Raw genomic sequence first — 21961 nt, 5'->3', positions numbered from 1 at the left:
TTCAACGTAGAGCATTCATTGTTAGCGAGTTCGTAGAATTTTATGTTGGAGGATGAATTTAAACCTATAAAATTTTAAAAAGATGAAAACATATTTTTAATAAAAAATACATAAATTTTTTAAAATATAACTGTTGAGAAATTAGATGAGTAATTTTCCTATAACCAGATTAGTGAGAATGCGAAATAAAAGCGGAATAATAACACCCGAAATTAATAACGGAGTTCGGCCAAATATGCCTACGTCTCCAGACTGCTGCAGATATTTTACTAAAAGTAGAAAATTTACAGGTGTTTACAAAAAACACTCACAACCCAATTACACCCTTAAAATTGCTCTAAAGAAAACTCTCTTATTTCTCTAGTATTGGGAGAGAACTATAATAATTTGGGATGATTTTGAAGCTAAATGGGTTAGGGTATTTATAGTTGAAGCTTAAAGACTAATCTTGTAAATATCCTAAAGTACAATGACTAAATTTAATAATTTTCCCTTGCCAATTTTCAACCAAAATCTACTGCCAACCTTTGAACCACCAAATTCACGACGACTGCAACAAAATATGACCATTGAATTAGCCGTGAATTTTGATTATTCAACAATAACATTATTAGTTTAAAACCAAAAAATCATTTATTGGACCAATACTTTCCAATCATCATTAGTTAGAAAAATACCTCAAAGTGTTAACGTAGAATGATCTTACTTTATACAAAAGAATAATGTTAGATATTGTGTTTTACAAAAAACGAGTTTCATATTTTTATTATTGCCCAAAATTAAATAAGTTTATTGGAAAAAGTCAATAAGCCATGTATCTAATAAAACGTCATGTCCATTAAATGTGTTTTGTAGGACGCGAAGTAGTCTTGCGTGGATAGTTTAAGGGTATTTTTCTAATTAATGTTGTTTGAGAAATATTATTCAAATAAATAAATTTTCAAAAAAGATTTAAGATAACAATACCATAAAATATAATATAATTTTAAATTTTTCACGTGATACGATCACCTCTATCCGTCCATTTCTACTCATTATCCAAACCCAATTTTCTTGGACGTAAGGATTTTAATGTTTTGAGGACATTACAAGGAAGTGAGATATAATTTTAATGTCACTAAAGTTGGGGACCCAAATGGGATGGGACCAAAGAAGGTAATTATGAAACCCTGCACACCTGGTTTTGCGTAGTATGTGGAGGGCGGCACGTGGTCATCACCATGGGGGCATCCCTCTCGTCTCATCATCTTAAGAAAAGTCGATTTTTAAATAAATTTTAAATTTAATACAAAATAAATGATATGAGAATTTAAAAGAAGAAAGGATCTAGTTGTTTCATACATTTTCAATACTGAGCGAAATTAGAAAATAAATTTTATAGAACAATAGTATTTTATATTAATTATTTTAAACAATTAAATTAATATTGTATTAATAAATCATAAAATTTTATTAAATCGGAGTCAAAAAATATCTTTTGCTCATCAAAGATTTATTTATTAATAAAAGTTGATTCTTAAGTTATATATCTCGTTGAAAATCTCAAGTCTAAATAAAGGAAAATAATACACCACAACTAGTAGCACATTACAAAACCAAAACAACACCTAAGGTTTAAGTCATAGAAATAAAAAAAAGTATAATTATGAGTCACAAATATTAAAAATCTCAGTTTAAATTAAGACATCAATTATAAAAATAAAAAATAAAATTATGCGTCATAGTTATATAACTAAAAGATAAAATAAAAAAAATAAGAGTCTAAATTATAAAAATAAATAAATATAATTAAAAAATTATGAACGCTAAACAATTATGGAAGGTGTTTCACTCACTATTAATCAGATCATAAAATACGAAGAACAAAGTTAGAAAAAGAGCATTTTATAATTTGGAAGTTTTTTACGAAAACTGTTCTCAAATCTGGTATTGAAGACCTCATCTTAAAAAGTCAGAAAAAATTGAAAATGACGAAGTGAAAGAGGGAGAATAAGACTAGGTGGACTGAACTAATTAGTCCGTGACAACCGACACTTTTTGTGGCTTGTCATTGAACTCGCCAATTGCATCGCCATCGCCCTCAACTCTTACACGTCGAAGCAATCCTGTACCAATTGAAACACTACCTTCTCCCACTAAATATAGGGATGGATAGGGACAGAATTCAACGGATTTTGATTTGATCCAATTATATTATTTTTAAAATATTAAATTTTGATTGGATTGAGTAGGGTTTTGAGGTTTATGTTTAGGTCAAATTTAAATTTAGAATGAAAAATATTCGATTTGATATAATTTGAAAAAATTATAATTTTATCTCATATATTTACGGTTAATTACAATAATATCTCTCTATATTTTTAAATTAAATATATATTTTTGTTAAATAAAAGTAATATTTTTAATGTATTATTATTTAAAGTCTGATCGAGTTCAAATTTTATCTCGAAAAGACAGATCTAATTCGGATCAGATGAAAAATGTATATTTTTTGGAAGAGTAAGTTTATCACCGTTGAAGCAGTTAATATGCTCCTGCGACTAGTGCAACTTTCTGGCTGGTATCGAAACCGCAATTCGAATTCTCATCTGTAGCTCGATCCCAAATTACTGCAACAGAACCTCCAAATGCGCACTTTAACTTACTTGAATTCTTTACTCTAAAAATATTTTTCAAACTTCTTGTAATTTTTTCTTCTCTTTTATGTTTTATACACCAAAACATATTTTCTCGAGAAAAGGCTGATCAAATGATTGATCGAGTGCAACAACGTAGATTCCCAGCTAAGATGCTTGCTTTACAAAACCAAGAAATTAAAATTAAAATTGATCGAGTGCGACAAAAAAATTTGGGCACAAAATGCTCGCACGTGAAAGTGTGACCGATACGTGCGGGCTTATTGGCAGCTAAAGAGGGAAGCGATGAACGAGTGAGGAAAGAAAAGGAGAAAGTAGGGTAAACTTAGAAATCGGCTATTTTCCTGTGGAAACGAGATTTTGAGACGTTTTTATCAACTTCTTGCAAGTTCTTCAGGCTTCGGATCCCCAAATTATCGCCTCTCCGAGAATCAATAAATCGACCGGCCTCACTGATTTCGGTTGAATCTGGAAATAAAAAAAATAGAAGAAAAACATAAAATTCAAAATATAGAAAAGAAAATATGAATTCAAGCTGCATTATACCTAACTGCTTCGAGGGATGCTTGAATCCGTTAAACTGAGCCAAATCTGAAACAAAAATTCAAAAAACAAAAACAAATTGAAGATTGAACTTGAATAAACTTGCTTCCTCTCTTTAGACGTTGTCTGAAAACAAGAAAAGCATACCGGACTGCGAAGGACTGAGAATTTTAGGTAAAGAATGAGGAGGCAAAGGAAGGTAAGAACAGGAATTAGGTGAATGAGCTTCTCAGGCTTAGTAGGCGATGTGAAAGACGGCGACGTCGTAGAAAACGGAGAAGGCGAGAACGACGATCGGCGAGGTTTGATGTCTTTACCATCGTCGTCGATGATTAATTGACGCTTCTGATCATCGGCGATCGGATTCTCTTCTCCGCCATGGATGCGGAGGAACTTGGAGGTCGCCGAGCCTAAGGATTGTCTGTGCATGTTCTAGAGAGAAACAAAGGTTGATTAGTGAAGATGAGGATTAGTTATGGTGCGAGTATTTCTTTAAGAGATGGGCGATTTGTTTCGTTTTTTCTTCGTTGGCTTTAGCTTAGGTTTTATCATGTTTAGTAGCCTTACAACTTAAGCATTAATTAATCCTAATAAAGAATCGAGGGAAACTCTATACGACCAAACTTTAGGTATTACATGATTTATATCATTGAACTTTAATGTTGTCGATTATGACATTAAACATTGATTTTTATTTCAATTATACCATTAAATAGTAAAATAGATAACAATACAATTACATGATTGACGGATGCTAACTTAGACACCTCACCTAAATGATATCATTTTAATTCAACTGTTAACGATTTAACGACCATCGATATAATTAAAACAAAAAACAAAATTTAATATTATAATTGCTAAAATTAAAAGTTCAATAATATAAATAATAAACGTTTAAAATTTGGTGGAACCTTATGTAGTTTACCTAAGAATTTTAAGTACGAATATGATTTGTCTTTGCAAAAAGGTAATGAAATATTGATTTGAGCGCTCTCTTTTTGTTATGTTGAGGGCGCTTTTTTGCCTATTTAGAAGGAAGTTTGTAAGTAAAATAATATTTGAGTATACGTGGACCTCGGTCTTTAATAAATGAACTATTATGAGTAATCTTTACTCTCTTATTTATTTTAATGTAATTATTTCATAATTAATTAATTAAAAGTTCATAATTATATTTATTTAAAATAAAAAATAATTATCTACATATAATAATAAATATTCGGTTTTCTTTCTAACCTTATTTTTCTAGTAAAACTTAGAGTAGAATGAATAGTATATGAAAAAAAATCAATCGAAATATCTGACATTTAAAAAAATTGATAAAAGGTAATAACATCATCGGATGCTCCAAAATCAATCGAAAATTTTCATGTGTTTTAATCGATTTTCTGAAGATGTCATGGTAATAAGACTTTTTATCCAAAATCATCACTGAATTTTACTCTCTCTCCTATTTTACTCATTTTATTTTAAATCCGTTCAATTTTTTTTCACTAAATTTAATATAATTAGCATTTTTGGTCACTCAGTCGTTAAGTATTTAACGGCTTTAAAATGACACCGTTTTAGAAAAACAAAGTTTTCACCAAAACGATGTCGTTTTGCATCTCGTTTAGTGAAAAAATGACGGGATGACTAAAAATGTTAATTGTGTTAAATTCAGTGAGAAAATTGAACGGATTCAAAGTATATTGAATGAAATAGAAGAGAGAGTAAAATTAAGTGATGATTGATGTATTTTACCCTTATTATTTATCCCTTGAATCATTATTTTCAAGTGTAAAACTAATTTAATAGCTTCCTTACAAAATAATTTATTAGCTTAGGTGCTTATTTAATATCTGTTGAGTTATGTAGCAGTAATTGGTTGTGGCTTTTTCATTTTTGCAATAACATACATGTCGAGAATGTCATTATTTGTTGTGATAAAATTGACGGGAATGGTAAAATTAATATAAAAACACCAACCAATCTGATAACCCATTAAAAGTTTAATTTATTAAAATTTGGTTTAATACACTTTTAGACGTATAAACTACACCTTGAATTTACTTACGGTGTCTAAAAAAAAATTTCGTTAAAAAAAAGTAATTAATGTTTTTTATTATACTTTTAGGTGCTTATTGTTAAAAAAGTCATTAAGTAACACATGTCACGTTTATATTTTAAAAAATATTTTTAAATAATAATTTATCTTAAAAAAATGTGACACGTGTCACTTAATGATTTTTTTAACAGTAGGCATCTAAAAGTGTAATGGGAACACATTAAACATATATTTTTAACAACAATTTCTTTAAACATAAAATAACAATTCAAAATATAGTTTAAGTAACTAAAAATGTATTAAGCCTTGATAATTCAACATTTTAAGCATGATAATAAGATAACATACATATTTTCTGTTATTTTTGTATTTCTTATATCACATTTTATTTTTATTTTTTTATTGTCTATTATTATGTCTCTATGACATGTTTTTGTTTGTTTTTATGATATATATATATATATATATATATCTTTTGACATGTTGTGAGTCGTTTGACTCTTTTTTGTTTAATTTTTTCATGATTAGACTTGACGATATTAGGACTGACCAAAATGGTGCTTGTTTGTTATTATGTTTGTCTTTAGACTATTGAATTGGATTTAAATACACAATTTGCATTTGGAGATAATTTTCTCACGACGTTCGACTATGATTTATGATTGTTCTTATGTATCTTTTATTCAAGTTTTTTTAGATGGATTTGTAATATTTTCTTTATAGAATCTTTATATAATCTTAAATAAACAGTTCTTTGTGTTAATGGTTATAAATATACCTCTAATTATATTTTCATTTTAATGTATCTCTATAATATTTAAATCATGTTATCACGAATAAGGATGGCAAACGGGCGGGCTGGGCGCGGATACCCCCTCCCCCATCTCCATACCCACCTAATATTTTTCAATCCACCACCTGCCCACCACCCATGATGGGTACAAATTTTCAAATCCACACCCGCCCACGCGGGTACATTTTCAAATCCATCCCCATACCCACTACTCACTAGCGACATACCCATCTAGACCCGCCTGACAGCAAACTAATGGGATGTTGGAGTTGGTTCCCAGACAGTTCGTGATGGGGTAGCAGCGCATGCTTCAATTTGTCAAAGGAGTGGCTCTACGAATGTTATGGAGACAGATTGTAGGGAGCATGTAGTCGCAGAGCTGGATGTTGAGTTGCTTTCGATGTTAATGCTCATAGTGCGCCTAATATGGGTTTTGAGGGGCTAAAGAACATGGAAACTGCTGCTTTTGATGTTAATGCTTATAGTACGGCTAATTTGTGTTTGTATGGGCAGCATGGGCTAAAGAATATGGAAAGTGACGTGGTTAGTGGGATTATGAGTTTAATCAAAGAGCCAAATATTTCCCTAATTAAAGACCATATTAAAGACTAAATATCCTTAATATTTGGTTAAATTATATGTTATATATTATACAATATTAAAATTTATGAATTAGTCTCTAAAATTACACAAATTATGGTCCAAATTTAATAGATATTTAGTTGGGCGGGCAGATGTGGGGCGGGCGGATGCGGGGCGGGTAATGTCTCAAACCCATTACCCGCCCACCACCCACGAAGGGTAATGTCTCAAACTCATTACCCGCCCACCACCCACGACGGGTACCACTTTATAAATCCACATCCGTCCACTACCCGCTAAAATTATACCCATCCCCGCTCCAATTGGAGCTGCTGCGGTGCGGAATCCACGAAACCGTACCCATTTGACATCCCTAATCACGAATAAAACAAATTAAATTGAAAGTGTTGTTTTAATAATATATCTGTCATAACCATTTTTAGGTGGAACAATTATTTAATGTTTAAAAAAAGTTACGACTTTAATTTTGAAACATTAGGGATTTTGAAATTAAATTGAATAGAATTGGAAAAAAGACGTCATCGACCTTTGGGTTAGGTAGGTCGAATACCTAAAAATGTCTTTTAAAAACAATTTTAAGAAAAATTATTTTTAAGACGAAAAATTGGTTTGCATTTGCAAAGATTCGATTAAAATAGGTTCGAGAATCGGTTACAGTTAAGGAATGATTAGCACCCTTGAACTGCCCTTTCAGCACCATTTAATTTGTCGGTTGTCTTAATTGCGAAAATTTAAATTTAAATTGAAATTTAAAAATTCAATTCGAATTACTTACCTAATATCGATTGAAATTACTACTGAAAAAAATCAAACAAAATATTATATGGTAAAATAAAATATTGAATGCTAAACAAAAAGAAAAATTTAGAAGATTAAATTAAACATAAACTTTTTTAAGATAATAATAATAATAATAATAATAATAATGTGAAAAATATCACAAGAGAAATAAATAAAAATAGAAATAAATATTAAAATAAACAATAATTAAGAAAATATTATATTTATATTACTTTATGATAACTATAAGAATTTAAATAAAATAATCTGAATTAGGTTAAAATAGGAATGATAGATCATAAGAAATATTAATGAATTAAACACAATATGAAAATTATGAAAAATGAATTAAAATGAAAATATAAACAAAAAGTAACATGATACAATAGGATATATGAAATTATAAAAAATATATAAGAATAATTATTAATGTTTAAAATTTTATAATAATTTGAACATATAAAAAATAGGATAAAGTACACAGAAACTCGTCATTTTTCATTAAAAAATGGTGGTTGCCTAAGCTGGATGTTAACATGATGACTGAGATATGATTGTCTTTGAGATTTTAGGATCATAATTTATCATATCACAGTCAATAGGTTAACGTTTAGCTCAGAATATTGTCACGCTTTTAACAGAAAAGGAAGAGTTTGGAACATAATGAATAGTCTGATGACCTTTTTGTAACTTTTGATAGTCGAGTGACTCAACAAAGCAACACTCTATAGTCAGAGGATCATTTTGCAATTTTTAAAAGTCGATGAACTTAATAAAACAATACTCTTTAATCGGGGGTCATTTGTGTACTTAACCCTAAAAATAGAATAAACACGTTTTGGATACAATCTTTTTCTTAATTAAATTTTAATGAGAAATCATATAAAGTACATCATGAATTGACGCATAATGAGAATAATTTTTTTCTATAAAATAAAATAATAAATTCTATAAAACCTAAAACGAATTAAATCATTGTATGGAGGCAACATAGAAAAGGCAATTAAAATAGAAAATAACATGAATAAAGCATAAATACAAAGAAAAATAATAGAAACACAAACAAACAAAAATTCTTTATTTATATATATATTTCCATTTTACTCTTATTTATACAGCAGAAAAATATTTAAGAAAACATTTTGATGCATCTTCCAAATTTATCCAATAATTTATATATTATACTAAATGTCTATTTATTTTTATACATTAATTTTTTTTTTGAAATAATTGAAATAATTATTCAATTTAATGTTTGTAACAATTAATTATGATTGAAACCGTTAATACAGTAGCGAATTATAACTTAAAAGAAAGCTTCTAGAAGATGTTGTATACTTGTATAGAGAGTTATATTATTTGTTTTAATAATTCGACGTGATTATAATGTATTTTATTAGTTATTGTTAAGAATTTTTTTTAACTTTTGACAACGCACACACGTTCTATAAAAATAGATCTTTAAAACTAATAAGATTCTGTTTATCACCGATGTTACTAAATGAGTTCATATAGTTATAGTGTCGGTTGCCTAAGGACAAATGAAAGAAAATGGTTGAATTGAATCGAATGTTGTGGTAAAAAAAAGTGGGTCCAAAGAGTTCCTATTAGGTGGGAGCCTACATGCTTTTTTACCTTGACCTCCCAAAAAGGAGCACCACATTCCATTGTGATTGGATTGAGTATTTCTTAAGGTTTGTAGGGCCAATTTCCCCCTTCCCCTATTAATTATTCCCAACTTTACTTAAAGATAATAACATTTTTAAAAACCCAAGAAAATAAAAAAAAATCATAAAACAATAGTTATAATAAAATGAAAAATGCAAATTCTACATGTTAATGGTTTCTTGTCAAAATCTACAAATTTCTTTCAATCACTAGTCCCTTTAGATTTGTAGGCCACTTATCAAAGCCCCCACTTTTCTTCAAGTCTTTGGGAAAGATTCAAAATGTTTCCACTTTTCATTTATTAAATCTTTATTTAGTATTAAATAATTTTAAACACCATGATTAAAAAAATAAAATATGATGACACAACATGAAATTCATACATGAATTGCTTACTAAAGTCTTTGTTTGAAGGGTGTGAATAAGGGGGGAAATCTTCTTTTTAAAGTGTGGTCAAGTCCCTTAAGAATATTTATATAATGTGTTTCCTGTAAGGGAAGAACCAACCCCCCATCATTTCTCCTTTTTCTTTTCTTTTGTTATTAGGGAATATCAATTATTAAACCTCTCCACTAATTATACTTTTAATAGATATTATCTAAAACTAAACATTGCTCTACAAAGCTGTCACCTACTCATGACTAAACTACACTTGGGAGCGTTTAAACGAGTATTGTGTTTTCTAGAGATCCTGAGTTCGAGTAGCTGTGTTTATAAGGTGCATATTCATTATTAATTATTAAGAAAGATTATGCAAGCGTAATAATTTGAAACATATTGATTGAAAACATAATCACTCAATTAGCTTGCAACTCAGAGATATGATTGGAATTTGGGTGTTAATGTGTTTCAAATGCATGATTATGTAAAAAAACAACAAAAACAACAAAAACAAAAGGAATTTCAAAAGTGGCTTACTTGTTTGGGATTTTGGGGCGGTGTGAATGTCAATATCTACATCTAAAGTTACCTTTTCCTTCTTCTTTTCTTCTATAAATTTCATGTATGTCACTGTTTCTCTATGTGGTAAATGTCCATTTCATTGGTTAATTTCAATTCCATCAAAAAAAGAAAGAAGAAGAAAGTTGAGACATAAGCAATTGAGAGCTTCATACTTTGATTTTTTCTCTCTCCCGATTTCAAGGTTTCCTCCCAAAAAATCCTGATAACCCGAACTGATCCGCGTCGCATACTTGGTTTTGATGAGTGAGTCTTCCAATGGAAATTTTCAACATACACAAGGACTTAAACCCAAAATCTTATTTAAGCAATATTAAGTTACTTGCCACTTAAACAACTCATATTAGTTTTTTTAAAACCAAAATAAGACCATTGAATTGAAATCACATAATCTCTTAAAGAAGAAGAAAAAACTTCATTTTCCTTTTAGAAAAACATAGGAAGCATAAGGGAATCATCACTGACCCATTCCCCAATTCTCAATGGCATAAATTATTGTACATAAAAAATAATATAATGTCCGTATGGTTGAATTTCGCCCTCCTCTCCTCAATGATTAATCAGAACTATTGTTGCTCCAGTGCCGTTGGTCACAATCTAGTACCTAAAAACCTCTTAAAAATAATTTAAATAAAAAATTATTTTTTAAAACAAATTGATCTACGTTTGCCAGAAATTCATTTTTTAGAGATTAAAAGTCGGTTACGATTAGGAAAGGGTATGCACTCCCACAACGTCCAAATTTCTTCGTGAACACTTTCTTCAGTAATTGGTGGTAGAGGGGAAGATGATGATGAGAGAGGGAAGGTGGTGAGTTGATGTTAAGTAGAAATCAAAGGAGTCATGTTTTTTAAGATATTATAATAAATTATTTTGGTGATAAAAATATGGGTGATGATGAAGATGAGAAAGGAGGAGAATAAACTAGCAGGGTGAATCTTTGTACTCCACCTAAGAATGCTTTGTTATTTATGGGGTGGTGATTTGATCCTGTTAAAATGATTGTTCTTGCTAATATGTTATGGGAAACTCAATTGCCAAAAAGATATGTAATGCCTCGAACCCCGAGTTAGTTATTCCGAATTGATCCGAGATGATTTTTGGGCTAACTCATTATAGGAAGTCTTGGCCTAAATCGAGTTGGTTTGGGCTTGAGTTGAGCTCAAATAGAAATAAAAGAAAAAGAATATTGTTGAGTTGGTGACAAAGTTAGAGGGATCAATAAGGTGAATTACCCATTTTAGGTTTCAAAGACTGAAATCATTAATGGGGATGAGGTCGCACGTTGAGAAGAATGAACAAAGTTGGCACTTCTCTTATCATTTTCTTCACCGCTTTTTACCTCAATTTGGGCTCAACTCAAGTCCAAACCAACTCATTTTGAACTCGGGCTTTCTGCGTGGATAATGAATTAATCCAAAAATCCTCTTGAATCAGTCCAAAACTACTTACGTAAGGTTCAAGGCGTTACAAGATAAATAAGAACAAGGAGAAGAAGAGGTAGAAGAAGCTGAAAATGTAAGTGAAGAGAAAGAGGAACAAAAGAATAATATTGGGAAAGTGAAAATTCAAAAATTGAAGTTGAAACAGAGAAATAGTTTGTTTTTGCAAGGGATTAAACTGAAATTGAAGAGGTGGTTAATTAAAAGAGAGTCCAACGGACTCTCTAGCGTGACGGTTGACATTGTTAAGTAAGCGATTAACGAGTTACATAAGCTTTCATCACCCACGTTAACAATTGTTAATGTCGAATAACTGATTTATTATAACTTAATAATATTAGTGACCAAATCATTATTTTTTGAAACTTTAGTGGGAAAACCAAAAACTTACTAAAAAGTTAGCAACCATTTGTATAATTTATCTTACCTTTTATTAAAGAAAGTAGAATATTAAAGTGTAAACTATACATTTATCAGTTTTAGTACTTAAATTTTTTAATTTTTTTTTAAATCATACCTAATGTTTAGTTTTGGTTTCATTTCAGTGTCTGCCGTTAAAAATTTAACACTTTTAGTACCTCAATTTTCAATTCATTTCAAAACTAAATGTTAAATTTTTAACGGATACTAAAATCAAACAAAAACAAAAACTAAACATTAGGTATGTTAATGAAAAAATTAAAAGTTTAAGTACTAAAGCGGATCAAAACTGATAATTTAAATATTAAATACATAGTTTACCCAATTTTAAAAGTTCGTTTCATTAATATTATTAATTGAGCGTCTCGAGTTTTTATTTATTTTTATGATGACCTCTAATCAATGGCCGGTATATAAAAATTTATAAGTATATAGACTAAAAAGAATTAAAAGAAGACATTGGTATGTACGGTTGATGTCGGTCCAAAATTAGAATATTAAACATGAACAATGTTGGGCAGCTGTTAATATTAGTGTGTGTCATTAATTTAATCAAATGGCATTTGGGGCATCATACATTCAAGACACATCAAATCTAACAATCAGAGAACCACATACATGCATGCATAATTAAAATTATTAATTGCCATCTAATGAAGATTCTGACGTCTGAGTCCATGCAAAAGGTTTAGAAATTAAACCTTTGCCAGATAGGAATTTTTTTACTACAGTAAATGAGAGGGGTAATATATTTATTACTAGGGCTAGGTGGTTTGTGATGAATGGTCTCCATGGATGATGGAACATCGGAGCTACAATGTTTCATCAATTTAAGCAATTTGAAAAACCCCAGCAATGCTCAACTGGATCACGTCTCTTTATTTCAGTTCCATTTCAAAACAAAATTCTTTCGAAATGATATTCTATTTATTACTAATTAATATTTACGGAATTTATAATTTTTTAGGCTTAATACCAAAATAAGTACCCAAACTATACTTTTCCCCAAATAGGTGCCCAAACTATTTTTTGACTCATTCAAGTGCCTAATTTTACAAATATTACCCGTTTAGGTGTCTGGGCCGACAACGGCATTAATTTCTCTCGTTAAGTGACACGTGTCACAATATGGTAATTTAAAAAAAAAAATAATATACTGAAAATATTATTATATTTATAAAAAAACTAATTTCTCTTAAATTATAAAATAGTCCACAAATCCCTAAAATCCTCAAATTTTAACCTTAATTTGCCACTTTCACCCTTTTCGGCAACGACCACCATCGCCGACGTAATCCTTGCCATCCTCCTAGTCATACATCGATGTATTTGTCGATGATTAGCCGTCGAAATTGCATGAGATTGCGATTTTCAACCTAGAGTTTGCAGGGTATAAAACGTCGATTCGTCGTTGATCGGCCACGATTTCATAAGGGTTTTGGTCGTCGGGTGGAGGGGAGGTTAGTGAAGCTTCGTCGATGGCAAAGGACAGCGGTCGACGTAGTTTTAGAAGTTGAAATGAAAGTTTTCAAAGTTTTTGGTTTATTTTAAAAAAAACTTTATATATATATATATATATATATATATATATATATATATATAATTTTTAAATTTACTAGACTGTGACACATGTCACTTAACAGTTAAATTAACATCGTTGATGGCCTGGACACCTAAACGGGTAACGTTTGTAACGTTAGGCACTTGGATGAGTCAAAAAATAGTTTAGGCACCTATTTGGGAAAAACGATATAGTTTGGATACTTCTTTTGGTATGAAGCCTTTTTTTATTATCCTTCAGGTTTTCAAGGTTTCGCCTTTAATAGTCCGAACCGATTCAAGTCACACACCTAACTTTAGTAAATGAGTCAACCATCGAAGAATTTATAACTTTTTACATATATATATATAATGCACATACTTACTTTTCCCTAATAATTGTAATGTTTAATTAATTATTGTATATAAAGTTTTGCATTGAATTTAAAATGTTATTAAAATAAACAAAGTATGAAAAATGCATATTTGTTTATACTACGAAAAAAGTACAATTAATATTTAATACTTTATCAAAATAAAGACATATCAAATGACTAAGCGCAATGATCGTTAAATGACCAATTGGATAGATGAATTTACTATATTTTGAACGTTAATATTCTCCGTAATAAATGTAATAAATGAACTGTTGTTATCTTTAAACAAATACTCTATATTAATAAAAAAAAACTTCAATTTGATAAATTATAACTAGAAACAAAATACACGCACTATTCATTGATATAAATGAAAGCTATAAAGAACTTTGTGCATTGCTGACCATACATATATTTTGACATGAGATTTAACATTTTTTTTCATGAAAGTTAATTTTACCATAGCTTGATGAAAATATTACTAGTGAAGGAGTTATTTACAGTATATTTAACATTATTATTTTTACAATTTTATCATATTAATCATAGAATTAAATTTAATTTAAACTTTTAGTTATAAAATTAAAATACACTCATGGGCACCGTCTTTTGTAAAAGGACACTACTAAAGACTATGTGAATTCATATTGTTATTGTTGTATTCGGTGATTTGTTATTTATTATGCATTATACATGTTTTATTTCGTAAATATAACGTACAATCAAAATCAGGGATGGATGTAGGATTTTACGTTTGGGGCGTACTTGAAAAATTTTAAGGGAGAAGACATATTTTCAATAAAAAAAATACATAGAAAATCTAAAATATATGGTAATTTTAGATTCTTAGAGGGTGACCACCTCCACCCTCCCTTTCCTAAGTCCATCCATGATCAAAATAATAATCTAAATATATTTTAATCAGACATATATATATATATTTATTTAAACTTAAATTAAATTAGATTTTAAGAGAATTTGTATATAATATACATAAAATGACTCCAATAATCAATTGGTCCAGTGGGATAATGCACTATATTCGTTAAGTAAAATCAGAGATTTAAATCATAACATTTACGAATGGAAACAAGTGGATTGAGAGGATCATTTTCATATTGAACCTTTGTAATTATTTGATTCAGATTAAATACCGGTAATTATATTTTGAATGAAAATGAATAAAAGCATAAGATGGTCTCTAAAAGGCAAATATGACTCCTATATCTAAAATAGCCTTTATGGCCTTTTGAAGATGACGCTTTAATTCATCCATTCTACTCACTCACATTTTCCTTTTTGTCCACTGAACATTTTAGGCTGCGACCGGGGTCTCGGAGTATTATTTGTCACTGACGTCTCTACCCTTGAAAATATCACTCTCTATGCTTTATAGAGGAGGGGGTTACTTTGACTTTCCGTCTACTAGGAGACCATATGTTATACGTATCTACCCTAAAATTATTATTTATTATTATAGCCTTTTTGAATTCTCACGAGACAGTTAAATGTTAATGAGAAAATGAAAAGAGAAATTAGGGTGGTGGGGACCAAACTCAAATACATACAAACATACGTACCGAAAGTAAAAAAAAAAAGTGTAGGAATTAGTGGCTTCATTATGCCTAAATGAGTGGATGGAATCAAGGGTATATATTAATTTACTCGGCCTACGTCATTTCAATTCCAGAACAGTGTCTGAATCATCAAAAGAAAAAGGCTAAATTACAATTTAGTACCTAAACTATCAATTTTGATCTATTTTAGTATCTAAACTTTCAATTTTTTAAAAAACATACCTAAAGCTTAGTTTTTGTTTCATTTTAGTACCTCATTCAAAATTTAACGTTAAATTTTAGGGGAAAATTGAAAGCTTAGGTACTAAAATGGACCAGAATTGGTAGTTTAGGTACTAAACGTGTTACGTTTTAAACGGTGGGGCACTAAAATGAAACAAAAACTAAACATTATGTATGATTTTGAAAAAAATAAAAGTTTAGGTACTAAAACGGATTAAAACTGATAGTTTAGGTACTAAATGTATATTTTACCCCAAAGAAAAAATATATTAACTTTATCGTTTATTATTATTATTATTGTTGTTAGGAATTTTCATTTTTATATTTCAGTTTATACATTAATTTTTTATTGAGTAAAACTATAGAAAATTGTATAAATTCTTGTAAATTATAAATAGTATATCAAAGCACGTGTTTAGAAAACCCATCCCATTATTTTATTAGTGGTAATTTCAGATTTACTTAATAATTCTTGAATTTATATTTCATAAATAATTAATATATATGACTCATATCTTGTTAACAAAATATATTAAAAAAATTAAGTCACATTCATATACATGAACTAATTGAGAGAGGTGGTCGAAACAATCATTTTTTCTAAAAAAATTAAATTATTTTATATTTTTTAAATTTTTTACTGTTAATATGTTTTTATTTTTGAAATTTTATAAGTTCACAATCGCTTGAAATTTTATAAGTTCATCCCTAATATAAAATCGTGTGTCTATTCCTTTAAAAGTTTTTTTTACGAAATTTGAATTTTGCCTAATATATTAAATTTGATGGGATTTAATTATATATTTTTGGTTGATATAAACAATGTTAATGCAATTTAATTTAGTTTTGGAATTTAGGGAATAAAGGAGGAGAAGATGAGCAGAGCAACAGGATTGAGTTAAAGAGTTAGAAAGAAGAGTGCATGGGTGTTATATAAAGGTAAGCATGAGTTGTTGAGAGACAAATGCACACGTTAAAGTAAAGTATTATTATTAGCATATAAAAAAAAACTTCTTTTTATCCTCTAAAAGAAAAAGAAGAAAAGATAGAAAGGAAAGAAAAGAGAAACGGAGAGTTAATAGAAAAGGAATCAAAAGTCTCTTATATAAGTTTTCTTTTCCTTCTTATTTTAAAGCTTTGCATTTATTAATTTGGACCGATTCATGTCGTGTACTTAATTTTAGTGAGTGCAGGGACGGAGTCAAAATTAAATTACGAGTGAAAAACATTGATTTATATAACAGATAACAGCCTGTTATCGAAACAACAATTGTTACATAAACATAAAGATATCATCTGAAAATCGTTATTGCGCAATGACGATACACATTATAACATATGCTTTTGCCATAATCGTGATAAACGTAACGCACCGCAACAAAAGGGTTACCATAACCGTAATTTAAACTTCTGAGATAAGTTGTTTAATTTTAAAATAAATAAGATATTAAAAAATATTTAAATCATAAAAAATTAAGAGATTGAGGGTTTAATTCTACTAATTTAAAATTTTAAATATTTTAAAAAATAATTAAATCATATAAATTTTGGGTCAATACTTAATTCTATTAATTTTAAAACTGATAGTATCTAAAAAATAATTATACCAATAAATTTGGGGGAGAGAGATAAAGACTTAATTGTAATAATTTCAAAAATGTTCAATGACTTAAAATGTAATTAGTCCGTCAATGTTAGGGGCAGCTGCTCCTCCTATTCATAAGGTGGCTTCGTCTTTGGATGGGTGAATAAATATAAAGATTTAAACTTGAGATATTATTCAATAGATATTAATATGCTTATCATTTGAACCGTTTGTTATATTTAAGTTTTTTAATGTTATTTTTTATCTAATTTCTTAAGGGCCTAGGAGAGGAAGAAAAGTAGTACCCTATGCTATAGACCCCAACCCCCCAAAAAAAATACCTCTACTTATATTACACTGCTCTTCTTCTTCTTCTACATCTTCCTCTCTCTCAAGTGTCATTTTCTCACATATTCTTTTCTCTTTTTCAATCTCCAATCTCTGCAACCACTAATCTGTTCCGTTGGAAGATAAGCCTAGTTTGAAACCTTTTTGCTGCTTGGATCACCTCTTCTTCTTCTTCTTCATCTCCTTTGTATTTTTATAATAGAGACCTAACCTAATCCTTTAGTTATATCATTTTTGCAAATTGCTGTATCTAAAGAATACAGCAACAGCAAGAAAGGGGGAGGGGTCGGAAAGATGGAGCTGTTTCCTGTACAACCGGATTTATCCTTGCAAATCAGTCCACCAAACAGCAAACCCACATCGAGGAACTCCGTGTCTTCAATGGCGAAACTCGATAACTGCTTTGAGCTCTCCTTCTCCAATCCGAGGGTTTCAGGGTCAAACCCCAACCAGTTTCATCACCTTGTCCGAAACGGGAGCGCCACTGCCTCAGATTACAATGGTAATATTTTGCAGTCTTATCAGCAGAACCAGTTCCCTCACCATCACAGCCAACTGCAACATCCGGTGCTATATCAACATCAGCAGCATCAACAACAAGGGCTAGGACAAGAGTTTGGGTTCTTGAGACCCATAAGGGGAATTCCCGTCTACCAAAACCCTCCTCCTCCTTTCCCGTTTCCTCAACAGCCCTTGGATTCATCTTTAGCTTCTTCCTCTCCTTATTTGGTTACTAACAAAATTAACACCACCAGCTTCAACCCCTTCCAGCCCCAAGGATTGATGAGATCAAGATTCATGTCCAGGTTCCCAGCTAAACGAAGCATGAGAGCTCCAAGGATGCGATGGACCACTACACTCCACGCTCGCTTTGTTCATGCTGTTGAGCTATTGGGTGGTCATGAAAGTATGCTGTCTCTCTCTCTCTACTATTCACTCCCCCCCACCTTCTTTCACCGTTGCCTTGTTTTGATTTTAAGCATCTCTAGGAGAACAGGAAACATAAAAAGAATGCTATTATGCATATTTCCTCTATTATATTTCTTCTTGTTACGGTTTTAGGAGCTACTCCCAAGTCAGTTCTCGAGCTAATGGATGTCAAAGATCTTACCTTGGCACACGTCAAATCCCATCTTCAGGTAAAAATAGCATTGTACCCGCAAGGGTTTTCGTTAGAATGAAAGGAAACATGAATACAATCTGCAACTTTGGTTTTCTTCTCCTGAGCTTACTTCCTTCCTCAAGCTTATGATGCACGGCGTTAATGGTGGAAGTAAGCTGAGTTTGCAATTTTAAACAGTCAGCATTACGGGAAGATGTTAATAATATAGATTACAAATTCCAATGTTTCCTTGCAGAGGGTCTCCCAAATCCTCGGCACTTCTTTTTCGACTAGATCTGTTGATTCTGCAAGCTAATAAACAGCTTTTTGCTTGGAAGAATGAACCAGCCCTTGTAAACGAAAAGAATTCAATTAGAGAGAGAGAGAGAGAGAGAGAGAGAGAGAACAGCAGTAATAAAACGAGTAAGACAAAACCCAAGGTATTCAAAAACCGAGTCAATAGCTAAGCCGAGACAAGTTTCTCACTTAAATTCATTGTTTTGTTCTTGTTCATTAAAAAAGTATTTTCTCTCACAGTGATAGAGATAAAGTACAAAGACACTATCATTTCTCAATGATATCTTCTTCAGATAGGTTCCTTTTAACCTCCCTCCCTTAACCATGGTTAAACCAAGAGTTATTTACTGTTCCTCGTTTCACAAATGCACACATTTTCATATACAAAGATAAAAGCTTTCTTTGCTCGGTTACATATTCGTTTCCCTTTCTTTCTTTTTACAGTTCGTACTTGCTTAGTTTGCATGCACTCTTTCACACTGCCTAATGTCTGTTATACACAAATAAAGTTTACTATTAAGTCTACTTTCTGGTTTTTACTTTATTTGTCATCTTTTTAGCTACTAAAGATGAAGGTAAATTAAACTTTGTTTACCTTACTCATTATCCTACTCTTAATTTGCCTGCAGATGTATCGAACCGTGAAGACCACTGACAGAGCAGCTGCATCATCAGGTTATCAACCCAATAATTCATCATCGTTCTCGTTGAATTATATACATATATATGTATATATGGTGTTGAATTATGGGTTTGATTAAACAGGGCAATTTGAAAATGGATCATCTGGGGATACTTCTGAAGATATGATGTTTGACATTCAAAAGCCGAGAAGATCAGAGATATCATCATCAGTTCATCAGGGAAGATCGTCATCATTGAATGCTCAACAAGACAACCATGGACTGTGGAGCAACTCGTCAAGGTTAGTCCTGCTGCGTACTACAATGCTACTATTAGTAATACTAGTTTGGCTAACCAATCAAGGTGCGCCTGTCCTTTCTGTTTCATTTCTTTCCTTCCTGTATACTCATTGGTTACTCTGAATTCTTTTTCTGGAAAAAGAAAATAATGATACACTGGGATCGATGTCACAGCCACCACAGGAACGTAAAATGTTTTTTTTCCTCTTTTAAATCCGAAGAAACATAAAACAGTAGAATGCATGTAGTTTATATACTCTAAAACAAGATTTTTAATCAGATAATGCTTGTAGTTTGCTTGAAACTTTGTAGAAAAATATCACAAAGTATGTTTGACTGGAACTGACATCAGTTTGCGTCTGTCACATGTATATATATATATATAAAAGAATGTTTGCATTAGAATTGTAACTAAAAGATCCCATTTCTTTCTGTCTATCTGTTGTATAGTTTTAGCTTTATCTAGGTTTCTTTATTTCCACTATCACATGCACGACACTAAATTACGATTACTATTACGATTACGAATGATACAGATATTATAACGTAGCTTTTAAATTACGATTATGATATCACAATGATCTTAAAAGTTGTTACGACAAATTTAATATTATGCTCAGGAGCAAATGGAGATGACAGTGAGTGGGTGGGTGTGAGAAAGGGAGTAAAAATAAATAATGGAAGCCACTGATCACCTTATCATATTCCAAGAACGGAGAGAATCCAAATTCCCAAATGACAAATCCACCTAAAAAAATGGAGATATCTCTTTTCTTATGATTTTGTGGGCTCGGTTAGGGTCCTACAAATGGAAAACTTAGTCTCAAAGCTACAAAGTGTGGTGGCCCGATTAGTGGAAACATTTATTGAATATCGGCACTAAAGCTATGCCTTTGAACCTCGTTTATGGGTAACGGGAAATCACATGGGTTTCACTTTATTTTCAATTAGCATAAAATGTAGTGTGTGTGACTGAGAGCAACAACCACGAACGAGACAGTAAAAGATAGATTTCTTTTCTCAGTTTGCTTCTTTATTCTGCATGCATGCATGGCTTCCACTGATATCAAATATTCTCTCTTTCTGTTGGTTCCCAACAGGGAAGCTTTGCTGCATGGAAAACCCAAGGATTCTCCACCAAACTTACCTTCTCTCCAGGTTCGTATTTCCCAAAATAACCTTCACCATGAAACGTTCGTATCGTCTTACATCCTCGAGCCGTAACAGGACAGACGCTGGATTTTTCTACATTTTATTACATATTTGTTTTTTCTTTCGGGTGCAGAAGGATATGGATCTAAAGTGCTTAAGCTCATCAGGGAAGCTTAATCTGGAGTTCACATTGGGGGTGCCAAATTGAGTACAATATATCTTCATGACTTAGGGTTTGTGGTGCTGGGTTTGGAACGGGGTTCCTTTGCCGTCCCTGTGCTTCACAGGAGAGAAGAAAAAGAGAGCAGACAAGGAGACAAGAAAGACAGAGAGAGCAACAAAAGGAGAGAAGAAAAAGCACCACGTCCTTCCTTTCAAACCAGCCGTGAGAGATCCAAATCAATATATTATACATTCCTACGTAAATATGAAATCTAATTGATTTTGTATGTTTTTCACTTAGAGAGAAGAAAAAGAAAGAAGAAAAATGATAGAGAGAAGAAAAAGAGAGAGAGAAGGACGTCCCCTTTAACGATCATAAAAGTATGAACTACATTTGAAGTGATCCTTGGTAATTGTAATGGAGCACTTTACATTTCCCTTATAATTTTTAGCTTTTTATAATCATTTTTATATGCTTTTACACTTTGTGAACAAAGGGTATCACCTCAATTAAAATTAATTGGGTAGAACACAAAAGAGAGAGGGAATGGAAAGCAAAAGCTTTCAATCCTTTTTCTCCAAAAAAAAAAAATCGCATGTCATCAAAGTTTATTTATGAAGTTTTAGACAAAAGCAAAATGGGCAAAAAACAATATAATACTATATAAAGAAATCCCTCAAATTCAGGTTTGGTTCCTATGGTTGGACCATATTTATACAGCATGCAGGTGATTAACCCTTTAGTTTTTAGTGAATTTTTTTATCCCTATAACAGCATTTTT

At 30.8% G+C, this 21961-nt stretch overlaps 2 protein-coding genes across 3 annotated transcripts; one reads left to right on the top strand and one right to left on the bottom strand.

Moving 5' to 3' along the window:
* The first annotated feature begins 1893 nt into the window (after nucleotides 1–1893).
* Nucleotides 1894–21643, top strand: LOC120128578 (probable transcription factor KAN2). 2 transcript variants are annotated; one of them, XM_039146250.1, is made up of 7 exons: nucleotides 1894–1897; nucleotides 17813–18450; nucleotides 18606–18682; nucleotides 19572–19617; nucleotides 19708–19867; nucleotides 20966–21023; nucleotides 21151–21643. In XM_039146250.1, exons 2-7 carry the CDS (start codon nucleotides 17838–17840, stop codon nucleotides 21223–21225), a joined length of 1029 nt encoding a protein of 342 aa, XP_039002181.1. In that variant the 5' UTR covers nucleotides 1894–1897; nucleotides 17813–17837; the 3' UTR covers nucleotides 21226–21643. The 2 variants fall into 2 exon arrangements, with proteins under 2 accessions (XP_039002181.1, XP_039002180.1); XM_039146249.1 differs by lacking the exon at nucleotides 1894–1897 and having other exon boundaries at nucleotides 17541–18450.
* Nucleotides 2816–3746, bottom strand: LOC120128582. Its single transcript, XM_039146254.1, has 3 exons — nucleotides 3327–3746; nucleotides 3183–3227; nucleotides 2816–3104 (listed from the first exon to the last, which is right to left on the bottom strand). The coding sequence occupies exons 1-2, from the start codon at nucleotides 3606–3608 to the stop codon at nucleotides 3183–3185; spliced, it is 327 nt and encodes a 108-aa protein (XP_039002185.1). The 5' UTR covers nucleotides 3609–3746; the 3' UTR covers nucleotides 2816–3104.
* Nucleotides 21644–21961: the final 318 nt, after the last annotated feature.

The sequence above is a fragment of the Hibiscus syriacus genome, unplaced genomic scaffold (assembly GCF_006381635.1).
Source record: "Hibiscus syriacus cultivar Baekdansim isolate YM2019G1 unplaced genomic scaffold, ASM638163v2 tig00110481_pilon, whole genome shotgun sequence".
In the NCBI taxonomy this organism is placed as follows: domain Eukaryota; kingdom Viridiplantae; phylum Streptophyta; class Magnoliopsida; order Malvales; family Malvaceae; genus Hibiscus; species Hibiscus syriacus.
This window is presented reverse-complemented; position numbering and strand designations above follow the sequence as displayed.

Bases quoted from the DNA above. Each gene is read 5' to 3' on its own strand.
- LOC120128582 (XM_039146254.1), bottom strand. From the start codon at position 3,608: ATGCACAGACAATCCTTAGGCTCGGCGACCTCCAAGTTCCTCCGCATC. The intron at 3,228-3,326 runs GTATGCTTTTCT...TTTTTGTTTCAG, and splicing joins TCTCAGTCCTTCGCAGTCCG to ATTTGGCTCAGTTTAACGGA.
- LOC120128578 (XM_039146250.1), top strand. From the start codon at position 17,838: ATGGAGCTGTTTCCTGTACAACCGGATTTATCCTTGCAAATCAGTCCA. The intron at 18,451-18,605 runs GTATGCTGTCTC...TTACGGTTTTAG, and splicing joins GCTATTGGGTGGTCATGAAA to GAGCTACTCCCAAGTCAGTT. The intron at 18,683-19,571 runs GTAAAAATAGCA...ATTTGCCTGCAG, and splicing joins ACGTCAAATCCCATCTTCAG to ATGTATCGAACCGTGAAGAC.